This window comes from Cygnus atratus, chromosome 1, assembly GCF_013377495.2.
Source record: "Cygnus atratus isolate AKBS03 ecotype Queensland, Australia chromosome 1, CAtr_DNAZoo_HiC_assembly, whole genome shotgun sequence".
Lineage (NCBI taxonomy): Eukaryota > Metazoa > Chordata > Aves > Anseriformes > Anatidae > Cygnus > Cygnus atratus.
This window is the reverse complement of record NC_066362.1, coordinates 182,842,536-182,855,196: the sequence shown is the minus strand read 5'-3', so window position 1 is coordinate 182,855,196 and position 12,661 is coordinate 182,842,536. Positions and strand designations below refer to the sequence as shown.

The 12,661-nt window shown below is 39.7% G+C and overlaps 1 protein-coding gene across 4 annotated transcripts in view; it reads right to left on the bottom strand.

The window, feature by feature from the left end:
• Window positions 1-2,597: 2,597 nt before the first annotated feature.
• Window positions 2,598-12,661, bottom strand: part of TRPC4 (transient receptor potential cation channel subfamily C member 4) — a 164,355-nt gene continuing 154,291 nt past the window's right edge. For all 4 annotated transcript variants that reach the window (XM_035542830.1, XM_035542831.1, XM_035542832.2 and 1 more), the window contains 3 exons: window positions 9,681-9,722; window positions 6,826-6,915; window positions 2,598-4,472 (listed from right to left, as the gene is read on the bottom strand). In XM_035542830.1, coding sequence (XP_035398723.1) covers window positions 3,756-4,472; window positions 6,826-6,915; window positions 9,681-9,722 — 849 coding nt within the window. In that variant the 3' untranslated portion in view covers window positions 2,598-3,755. The remainder of the gene's footprint in view (window positions 4,473-6,825; window positions 6,916-9,680; window positions 9,723-12,661) is intronic.

Here is a 12,661-nt window from a genome sequence, read left to right as displayed (position 1 = left end):
TCCTTTTCATATCTGGAGGGTTCGGACCCATCCTTAACCCCGGTGATTTATTTTGAAGCACATCCAACTACTTAACTATGAACTGTCTCAGAGAATCTCTAATCTGCTCCTGCTACAGTGGCTGTAGGGTTCAAAATTAAAGCTTCAGCTAGTCTAAGAACTGAAACATGGAGAGGTAAGATTTTTAGCCTAGAGGTTAAGAGTACTTGTGTGGGAGGAAGAAACTCCAGGTTCCAGTCCCTGCCCCAAGGACAGTTTACTGGTATTATCAACCCGTAGTTTGATGTGGAAGACACAAAGTCTTTTGAGTAGGGATCAAAACTGAGGAGTTCTGTTTCCCAGGTAAATGTACAAGATTGCTATTATTACAATTACATTTAATATTGCTAGTAATAGTTATTACCATTGCCATTACTAATATTATTTTATGAGGTTGCCCTACTAAGCAAAGGTGTTGGATTTTCTTAGGAGACTTTAAAATGAAGATGGGTTATATTCTTCTCCAACTTATATCTCCACATTCCCATAAAAAGTCTTGATACCAGATACATACAGATATCTTGAACTGGAAGCAAAAATGCATTGCCTCATCACCCTCTTTAAGCATTATGACTCACTTATTTTCTCTTTTGTGTTGCCTCCCTCACTATTCTCCCTACATTTCCATACCAGAATCTTATTGCTTATTGAAATCTAGAGAGGAAAAGGGGTGTTACGGCCTGCAATCCATATATATAGTAGAATTTGAGATGGACATATAATTGTTTCTTTGCGTCTTTTGTCTACAGTATATGTATGTGAGGGAACTATGCAGAAAATCTCCTGAAAGATTGGTTCAAGGATTCTCTTAAGGAAGACATTCTTGTTTCAAACATTCTGTTTAAGAACTTTTTGGTGCCAATACACCAGAATTTCCTTGCCTTTTATACCTCTCAACAATTATACCTATGATAAAGATACACATTGTCCTGAAAGTAGACACTACTTATTCACAGAAAGCTTCAGATTAGGAAAGTCATCATGGAATGAGAAGGTGGAACTCTTCACAGTTCCTGTCTACTTGGGGCAAGCAATGCTCATGGACAGAAAAGAGCACAAAGTGTAGCCACACTTCACAGACTCATAAGTTCAAATTCTGCCATGATTACAGTAAAATTGCAGATGCCAGTTTGTGCCGTTGCACTCAAGCTGCACTCTACATTCCCACAGGGAGAAATCTCCTTTACTGAGATCCTACTGTTTTACATTTTTTAAACTGTTGTAGTCACCATCATTTGTCATTAACAAAGAACTTGTAGAGTCATTATGGTACTAATGCATTTTTCATTTGTTGTGATGGAAGAGGAAATCATTTACAATGACACCTATGCTATGGTTTTCTATATGTCTATAAAACATCAGTGCTTGGCATGGATACTTTTCTCTGTGTTGTGTTCGACTGCAAAAGATCAGGCAACCAGATAAGTTAATCATCCCAATTCAAATGGGCAGAACTGCAAGGTGCCAAAGGGAAAGGAAGAAAGGAAGCAAAGTTTCTGAAAGCTCATGGGAAATCAACCCAGTATCTCTGGGTAGCTGCATTTCTGGAGTAGCAAATTTTAGCATCCCAAATGGCTGTACAGGCCTTAATAAAATATGATGTAAATGTTATATGAAATCAGTGATGGTGAAAGACTGTTAACTGGGATATAGAGAAGTTTGTGACAAAAGTTACATGGGACACATTGGCTTTATGTCATTCTTAGCACAAATGTTACAGTAGAAAAGAGAACTCTAAAAGAGTTGACCTAGTAAAAATGATATGAAGTTATTCCACCATTATTATTATTATTATTATTATTTATTTCTTGTTATGCTTGTAATAATTCAGGTGCTTTCCAAACAGAAAAGCTTCAGGTCCTGCCCCAAGGAGCTCACAATCTAAAGGTGGATAAGGGGAGAGATGAGGAGAAGAGGTCCACAGAGCAGTCAAGAGGCCAAGGTGGAAATCAACCATAACTTAGTAATCAAATGTGGTGTGAACACAGTGTTGCAAAGCTATACAAACTGTTTCCCAATTAGTTTTCCATTTTGGTTCAGCTAATTCACTCCTAGGTCCCATGGCACAGGTACATGTACAGAAAGGAAGCTCTCAATATATGAACTCAGAGAGACTAGTACATGTGTAAAGCAGAGCAGGAAAACACACCCAAATGTACAGCAATGAGAGGTTAGTCTGAATTTTCAAAACTCAGTAAAGTACAAGCATAGTTTAGGTGCAGAATGGTATGGCTTTAGGTCATGTCCTACACAGTGAGAGTTAATGTCATGGATTCCATCTGTTCTGTCCTCATTTTCTGCTTGTTTTATATTTATAGGGATATGTTATGTAAGTGTACTCTATGCATCTGCACATCCCTTAATACAGGGTAAAATGAACTTCAAAATCTATTATAGCAGGGCTAGGGAAGCTCAGAATGAAATGACCACACTGATGTGGTATATTAATGTTTCCATGGGAGAAGAAGGATGGTACTGGGAGCTCAAGGGTGGTCTTTCTTAGGTCAGTTGTAAACTTATTTTTTTTTTTTTTAATAATGTAGGACACCAGTCACTGATTAAAAAGCAACAGACTGTTTAATTTTAAAAATACTGGTTTTGACTAAGACAATAAGTCACTCAGTTAAGAAAAATACTATTGTTATCTTTATACATTTAAATGTCTAAATATTTTTTTTATAAAACCTCCAATCAGTTTCCCCCAAACTCTAAAGTTGTCAAAGAAACTCTCCTAAGTTTTGCCTTTAAAAACTTCTCAGCAAATTGTCATGTCTTCCGAAGTACTCAGGGGATTGTTGTATGCTTATTTATTCCTGAAGTATCTTTCTCTTAGCAAATACAAGTGTATTGTGAAGGCAAAAGCTAATAAGCAGTTGAACATTAAAGTGCATAGGTTGTCCACATTTGGAAAAATAAATGGTTGAAGAAGCAGTAGCTGTTGTGATTACGGATTCCTGAGGAGTAATCCGTCATCAAATTTTAGCAAGCCACAAATATTTCTTTTACTATAAGAAACATTTTTACAGTCTTCAGATCCTGCAAAATGCATTTCTGACAGTGGTATCAGGAAGGTAATAGTCCTCTTCCTGGGTGGGAGAAGATGTAATTAAATAATCAAATGATGACTGATCATTCATAATTTACAGGTATTCATATTCCTTCAATAAATAAAAGAATATACTTTATATTGTGTTTCTTCATAGATTTTGAAGCAAATCAACTTTCTAGCAATTTAAATAAATGATTCTAATAGCTTGACATGAATTATGTTGACAGGAACCACTTATGGTAATGATGTTGTCCAGAATCTTTTAAGAACCTACAAAGTTAAATAAAGGCTTACAAGTCTCTTAAGCTACTTTTTATTTGCATAGAAAAATATTTATCATAGGAGTCAACTATCATATGAGAGAAATTGCATTTGTTGTAATTGAAAAAGATAGCTAAAAAGTTTCTGTGGGTTATTGCAACAGTACAAGAATACAAGATGCTTCCATTTATTAAAAAATGTAAAACAAATTGTGAAAGCTAAAGCAGGCTACAAAACAGAAGGTCCCTTTATTATCTTTCTCTTGATTACTATGTTACAAGATCATGTGCCACAGTTGAGTACTATAAAGTGTAATTCTGCATTTGCTAATATGTTCTTAAAACATTCCCCCCCCAAAAGCACTATGCAAAATATATATATTTGTAAATGCTTCTTCCTGTAAGCATCACAACCTTGTTATCACATAGTCACCCTGATCAATTGTTTCCTGTTTCCCATCACAGTCAATGCTAATGTCCAACTCCGTGTCCTGCTGATCCTGTGGTGTGGCTGGTTCAGAGTTGTGTAACTCCATTTTCTCTGTTTCTAAAGCACAAATACTTCCCTCATCCTGTGAATCTGAAGTGTCGCTGTTATTTTGTGACTCAGCTAACATGCACTTTTCATCAGGACTTTGGGTGTTTACTTCACAGTTCATGGTCAGCTCTCCCTCTTCCAGTTCATCAGCTTTCTCACATTGTTCTTCTGCTTGTTGACGGGAAACTTCTTCAGAAACGGTGTATATTTTATTTGTACTCTGCTCCACAGAGTTTGTTTTTGACCGTCTGTGAAATAACCCAAAATTTTTTATGTCTGTTACAAAATTCACACGCTTTTGTTTCTCCTTAGAGGACTCTGACACCATCATTGCTGAGCCATTGCTTACATTATGTGCTTCAGAGGCAATAGTGGCTGATCTTGGGTGAATCATTGTAGTTATGTCAAAAAGGCTGAAGGCCTTTTTCTTTCCTTTCTTGTTTCCCTCATTCTCACTCTTTTCTTCAGTTTCTGAGAGAGATGCTGCATCTTTGTTTGTTTTTGGAGTCTGCAAATTAGAAAGCTTGCTTCCTTTTAGTAGACCCAGGACTTCAAAACGAAAGCTGGAAATATCTTGTTTTAACTCCTAAAAATGAGGAAGAAAGATGAAACATCAGAAGATGAACACTAATTTGACTTTTCATCTTGTAATTAAAAAAAAGAAAAAAAAAATCTTATGGTAGGGATAAATAAGAAGCCTCAACATCTGGACAATACCTGAGATCTTAGAGGTGCTTTGCATACTCTGTCTAATGGATCTTCCAGGTGAGGCAAAAAAGTGATAACCAATGTTATCAGGGGAATCCTCAAAGGAAATGTACTTTGGTCTAGCACAGAAATCATCAACAGTGGTGGAGGAAGGAGCAAGGATAACTTAAAGACCTGTAAGTAATCTGCTAGACAGTGTTGTCCCATCATCATAATGGCCTTATGACCAGATGTTAACACTATCCCCAATATACAGACACACACAAAGAGGCATACAGAATCACTGAGTGGTTTAGGTTGGAAGGGACCTCTGGAAATCATCTGGATCAACTCCCTTGCTCAAGCAGGGACACCCAGAGCAGGTTGCCCAGAACCATGTCCAGGTGGCTTTTGAAAATCTCCAAGGAGGGAGATTCCACAACCTCTCTGAGCAACCTGGGCCAGTGTTTATCCACCCACACAGCACAGAAGAACTTCTTGATGCTCAGAGGGAACCTTCTGTGTACCATTTTATGCCTATTGCCTCTTGTCCTGGCACTGGTCACCACTGGAAAGGGCCTGGCTCCAACCTCTTCGCACCTTTCCTTCAGGGATTTCTAGACATTGATGAGATCCCTCTTAGTCTCCTCTTCTCCAGGCTAAAAGTCCCAGCTCTCTCAGCCTCTCCTCTTAGGAGAGGTGCTCCAGTCCCTTAAGAATCTTGGTGGACCTCCATTGGACTTTCTCCAGTATGTCCAGGTCTCCCTTGTACTGGGAGGGGGGCAGAACTGGATCCAGCACTCCAAGTACAGCCTCAACAGTGCTGTGCAGAGGGGAAGAATCACCTCTCTGTACCTGCTGGCAACACTTCTCATAAGGCAGCCCAGGAAACCAATGGCTTTCTTAGTGGAAAAGGCATGTTGCTGACTCATATTCAACTTGGTGTCCACCAGGACCCCCAGCTCCTTTTCTGCATAGCTCCTTTCCATCTGGGTAGCTCCCAGCATGTGCTGGTGCCTGGGGTCATTTCTCCACAGGTGCAGGACTCTGTACTTCTTGTTGAACTTCATGGGGTTCTTGTCAGTCTGTCAAGGTCCCTATGAATGGCAGCATGACCCTCTGGTTATCAGCCATTCCCCCCAGTTTCATATCATATTAATTTATTGAGGGTGCATTCTACCCCATTGTCTAGATTTTTAATGACGCCATTAAACAGGACTAGAACCAGTGCTGACCCCTGAGGTATTCCACTCATTACTGGCCTCCAATTAGACATTGTACATTGACCACTTCTTTCTGGGTCTAGCAATTCATCCAGTTTTTGATCTACCTTGCTGTCTGCTCATAGAGCCCATACTTCTACAGCTTCTCTGTGAGAATCTTATGGGGGATGTGTGCATGCTTCCCTATGAGTAGCATGCAGGAACTGCATGCATTTCTCCTAAATTCTGGGCAGCTGGCAGATCAGTCAAGAGCTAATCACTGCAGACTGCTTTCTGCCAGTGCATCCTCTATTTCTTAAAGACCTGTATTAGGAGAAAACTCCTTGCCTTTACAACATGCCTATTTCTCTTCATTTTCTGTAAAGAAATATTAGAGCAGCTTGCTCAGGCTCTGGCTGTATCTTCTTCTAGCCAAAGCTGAGACTGATGGATATAATTTTGGATATTTGAAGGTAGAGGCACTAATAGTAACAAAATGTTTGATGCTAGAAATACACAGTGATTAATGTAAAAGTTGTGGTACATGTGGACCTGTTCACTTAATCTTTCAGATAAAACAGATTTTAATAGTTAACTCCTTATTTAAGTTTTCCATCTATTAAGCCTGAACATCCCCAGAGCTCTCAGCCTTTCTTCATAGGAGCGGTGCTCCAGACCGCTGATCTTCGTGGTCCTCCTCTGGACCTGCTCTAACATATCCACACCCTTCTCTGTACTGGGGGCCCCGGAATAGGATGCAGTACTCCAAGTGGGGCCTCACAAGAGCAGAGTAGAGGGGGACAATCCCCTCCCTCCACCTGCTGGCCACTCCTCTGTTGATGCAGCCAGGGATGCAGTTGGCCTTCTGGGCTGCAAGCACGCACTGCACACACATGCAGTGCTCCAGGTGGAATCTCACAAGAGCAGAGTGGAAGGGAAGGACCACCTCCCTCGCCCTGCTGGTTATGCTTCTTTGATGCAGCCCAGGATACAGTTAGCTTTTGGGGCTGCAAGTGCAAAAGATGTATGAACATATAATTAAATACATACCTTAAAATTTTCTTCTGTCAGTCCTTCCTCAGTTTTGGCATCTCTTATCATTGCTGCAACATATCTCTTAACCAGGTTTCTCATAACTTCCTAAAAACATAAAATATTGTGTTAGTTTTCTTGGTAATAGTTACTAAATCTACACTCACTGCGTCTTCTTGTGTTTAAGGAACATGACAAAAAATGTACAAACCTTTGATCTGGTTAAAAATTTGTCCTACTTTTCAATGGAAAGCAGTGATAATTATCCTAAGAATGGCTGCTTTGGCTTTGATCAAAGGTATGCCTCATGCTAGTAACTTGCTCTCTGACAGTGAGCAGTTGCTGATGCCTCATGAGAAGTGTAAGTCTAGTGCGATTGTATAATGTTTTTTCCAGCTATACTCTCAGAAGCCTCCTGCAATCTGAGATTCAGGGACTTCTTGAATCGGAAATGTTAGCTTTACGTTTAATGTTCTGTGAGAGGTTTTCCCCATGGGTTTTGAACTCATGTAAACTTTCAGCATCCACAAATTCTCTGCTGATGAATTCCACGGTATAGCTAGACTAAAACCTAGATAAAAACCAAGGTATAGATAGAATAAATCCTTGTGGGGTTTTGCTTATTTTTAATCTTCTCTCTGATAGTTTCCAGTGTTGCCTTCTACTTCTAAGAATTTTATATTTATTTAGGTTGGAAGAAATGTCTGGAGGCAGCCTGATCCAGCTGCCCCATTCCAAGCAGGGCTATCTCTGAAGTTGTATCAGGTTGCTCAGGTCCAGTTAAGTGCTGAATATCTCCCAGGCTAGAGATGCTGCAGCCTCCCTGAGCATTTTTTTCCAGTTCTTTACCACCCACACTGTGATAATGATTTTCATTACAGAATTTCCCTTGTGCAACTTGTGTCCATTGACTCCTGTTCTTTTGCTATGTACCTGCAAGAAAAATGTGGCTCCCTTTTCTCTCTAACCAGCATTGTGATATTGAAGATAGCAATTAGCCCCCCCCCTTAACATACTTCAGGCTGAACAAACATGGATCTCAGCTTCTCCTTTTAGGTCAGCCTCCAACCTTGTTGGTGGCCCTTTGCTGATTTCCTTCCAGTTTAATACATCACTCTTCCAGCAGGGGGCCCAAAACAGGACACAGTGCTCCAGATACAGACTTACAAGTGTGGGCTGGAGAAGAATAATCACTTCTCTCAAAGCGCTGCCTACAGCCCTATTAATGAAGCCTTGTACACGTCTGGTATTTAGTTTGAGGATAGATGGTAAAGAGCTGCTCTGTGTTCATCTTCTCCACGATTTTATAGATCCCTGTTGTACTCTCTACAGCTGTCTCTTCTTCAGATTGGAAAGTCCTGGTTTAATCAGTCATTTCCCATTGGAATCTATTCATTACCAAATTTACAAGTGCACAGCCCACATCTTGGTGAACTTGCACTCCTTTTAACACAATGAAAATTGAAAATAAACCTGAAAATTATTCCTTATGCTACAATAATCTCAAAAAATCCAGAGACTGAAGCAGGAAGGATGGAAAACAGTTTACAGGGCATCTAGGCAAAGGGATTATTAAGGAACAAGAATGTGTCTATGGGACAGCAGAACTGGAGAGAGAGAGAGAGAGATGCAGAGCTGACTCTGATGGAGCATGTCAGTTAGCTGCATATATGGACTTGGTTAATCCCAGAAGGAAGGTGGAACTGTCTGTTTTTGTTTGTTTTGTTTTGTTTTGTTTTGTTTTGTTTTTTTTAAAGTGTCAATCTGCCGGAGAGTAGGAAGACCTTGCAGAGGGACCTGGACAGGTTGGATCAGTGCGCGGAGGCCAATGGGATGAGGTTCAACATGGCTAGCGCCGGGTCCTGCACTTTGGTCACAACAACACCATGAAATACTACAGGCTTGGGGCAGAGTGGCTAGACAGCTGTGCAGAGGAAAAAGTTTTGGGGTTTTGGTTGATGCTCACCTGAACATGAGCCAGCAGTGTGACCAGGTGGCAAAGAAGGCCAACGGCATCCTGGCTTGTGTCAGGAATAGTGTAGCCAGCAAGACCAGTGAAATGATTGTCCTCCTGTACTCTGCTCTGGTGAGGCCGCACCTCGAGTGCTGTGTTCAGTTTTGGGCCCCTCACTACAAGAAGGACATCGAGGCCCTGGAGCGTGTCCAGAGAAGGGCTACAAAGCTGGTGAAGGGCCTGGAGCACAAGTCCTGTGAGGAGCATCTGAGGGAACTGGGGGTGTTTGGTCTGGAGAAGAGGCGGCTGAGGGGAGACCTTATTGCTCTCTACAACTACCTGAAAGGAAGGCGTGGGGAGCTGGGAGTCGGCCTCTTCTTGCAGATAACTAATGATAGGACTAGAGGGAATGGCCTCAAGTTGCGCCAGGGGAGGTTCAAATTAGAAATGAGGAGACATTTCTTCTCAGAAAGAGCAGTCAGGCATTGGAATGGGTTGTCCAGGGAGGTGGTGGCGTCACCATCCCTGGGGGTGTTCAAGGAAAGGTTGGACATGGTGCTTAGGGACATGGTTTAGTCGGCGACATTGGTGGTAGAATGATGGTTGGACCAGATGATCTTGGAGGTCTTTCCCAACCTTAATGATTCTATGATTCTGTGTTACAGTGGATAAAATACTAGTCAGCATACTGTGGCTTTAGGAAATAACATCTTGCACCCCAAGAGAAGACAATTCTGTATTTCAAATGCTGTTGTTTCAAGACAAAATGTACTATTCTTTTGCTTTTTTTTTCTTTCTTTGCTTTTTTTTTTTTTGGTATTTTTCTCTGCTTTCTTGTGATTTTTTTTTCCCCTTTCTCCTCCTGACACTCTTTCACAGGCATAGAAAAACAATTACAAAAATAAACATGGACCTTTACCTGGTACTGATGATGTCTTCTCAGATTGTCAGCTGCACGCCTCTGGAAGAAAAAAAAAAAAAACACAAACAAAAATGAATCCCAGATAGTAGAAAACTGTATCATGGCAAAACAGCAGGTGTGTGCAGTCTGTGGTATCTAAGAAGTTGAGAAATGGTTCAATGGTTCAATGTCTGCTGAAAAATTGCAATGCTAGAGCAAAGCCTGTCATTAGCTTTACAGAAGGGAGTATGTCATCACTGGAAAGGCAAAGTGGATTTTCTACATTTTCTTGTGTGCTGCCAGAATTGGCATTGGTGTGGATGTGGTGGAGCAGCAAGGTCTCTGCTTGCAAAGCTTTGAAGTCACGGATCTGAGACAGAAGATGTGATTGTGTCACTCATTTGTACAAATTGAAGGATACTTTAATGAACTGAGAAGAGCTTGACATATACAATGTCTATGGCTGTCTCCTTACATCTCATTTAGGATAGAGCTATCCACAGCCTGCAATATAAAACCATTTTTAAAAGAAAATTCCCTGCTTAGTTCTTTGTTAAAAAGCCACTTGATAAATCACAGAGGTAAGCCACACTTGATAAGCCACAGAGAAGTATGAAAGACAGAAACTTAGCTTTGTGATAGAGAGTTCTGTGTTAATAAGGAAGGAGGGTATAAGGGATAGCAACTATGAGGAGGAACAGTGAAAAGAAGCTTGGCAGAATGAAAACACAGTATAGGCTTCAAGAAAATGTTGCATTAGATCATACTGCTATATCTAGGGGGTGTCCAGAAGAAGATGGTGAAAAAGAGCCTTGAATTACTTAGTCCTTGAATTACTGTTGTCCTCAACATACTGAGTAACTTTTCTTTTTATTTTCTACCTTAATTATCCCCAACTGGTGGAAGACAGTCTTACAATTTTTACTTGGCTTCTTATATCTCCTGCTGGTGAGAAAAGCAGGTGTCTGACCACTAACCATATTTCTACAAAACAGAACACTTAGAGTATCTTAAAACAGGATAAAACGGCATCCAGGAGACTCAATAAAATTGACCTCAGTTGCATAATAAGCCAGGCACAATAAGGTATTTTGTCATCTTCTTTTAATTGAAACTGATTGGCAACTTATTTATGATTAAAACTTTCTCTGTTTGGGAATAGTTTCCATTTTATGATTGATTTCTTTTTGTAATTAATTTGAGATGCAGTACCTGTGTGGTTGGGGTTGGCAAAAGAGAATAGAAAGGGTAAAGCCATGATTTCCAAACTGCCCAGATACCATGGGTTTGTACATAAACATTGTGCCTTCAAAGTTTTTCCAGATGGTGTTTCTGCATCTTATACCACATCCAAAGGGAAGATGGATGTGATTCCTCATATTTAAGGAGGGAGGGATGGGAGTCTGTGTCCACTGCTGGGGCTGAATGGGACAAGGTAGCTATGGGAAAGACAATACCTTCCCACCACCTATTTTAAAGCAGGTTTAATTTTCTGATTTTTTGCAGTTGACCACACGATGGAGATATTTCATTCCTGCTGAGAGAGCACTAGGGGAGTCTGAGGCTGTACAAGAGCTTTCCACAACCGTTCTGACTCACAGGCAAAGGAAAAAAACACCTTAAGGTGTAAGTGAAACACACTTCAGTTCAGGTAAGCCTCTCATAAATAAACTCCTATAAATAAAACAAATGCTAACTCTTGCCTTGGAGGCTACTTTCTGCAGTTGTTGTCTGCTCTGCTTTATTTTACAGTTAAAAGTAATCCATTACTCTGAGAAGCTGAAAGAGAATACATTTAATGGTGTATTTGCATACACATACACATAGACACTGCATAAGGGAATATGCATACACATAGCCTGTCAAAGTCATTAACCACATCAGTTCGTTATCTCTGGTTTAAATGCTCAGATTCAGTCCCCAGATCATAATCTCCTTTTGCTTCCTTCTCAAAGCGGAATGAATCTTTAAATAAATGTCTGAAAATCAAACTACTCTCTATACATAAAATGATATTGACACTCATCTCTTCCTTATTTGGTTCACAGCTGTCTTTTCTCTACCTGGTCATAGTCTAACCCGTCACTGTTCACAATTTGTTTCAAGGAACTGCTGTGCTGTGTACATGAAGAATTGTTGAAAAGTATGGCTGACAAAGGGTTAAAAGTTAAATCTGTTTGAAAAATAGCAACAAGGGAAGAAACAGTCTTGTGATGGAAATATTGTATGAGATGGTGAAATAAAAAGAAATGTTTTATCACTTTCTAAAGGGGGATGCTAATATGTTTTAGGAAGCTTTAACAGCACTTTACTGGCATTGACGATCATTTTGGTCTTCCTGTTTATGGCATTTCTAGTAATTTTTACTTTTTTTGGAAGAAAAATCTCTTTAGCGGTAAAAAAAAAAAAGAAAAGAAAAAAGGCAATATTAAATTAGTTCTTTTGATGTGATTTATAAAAATTATATCTTTTATAAAAAATGAATTCAAATTTCATATCTATTTTTGACCTCAAACTGCTTGGTGATAAAGGTCCAGAAAACCTAATGATTATCTGAAGTCATACAATATATTCCTCATCTGGAATTGAAACATTACAGGGGAAAGAACTTATCTGTGTTTTCAGAAAGGTTTCCCTGTGAGATGGTCTTTTGTTATAAAACATATGTGCTCCAGATTAGTGATTTCCATTCCAGGTGGAAGGTGTTATTTTTTGCCCTAGTTTTCAGCAAGACACATTTCAGGGAAAATACAAAACAGTTGTATTGACTGAGGACTTGCATCATTTTCCACTTGGAGAAAGAAGGCTAAGAGAATGGGAAAGAAGATTTTCTCTGACAAATGTGTATCATTGTAATGTAGATTGCTTGAAAAAATGGCAAGAAAATCAGGATATCTGTGGGAAAAAAAAAAAAAAAAAAAACAACTAGCTATTTACCTAAACATCAGGTGCACAAAAAATACTCTAGATATGTCTGGCAAATCCTTTCCATTTTATCC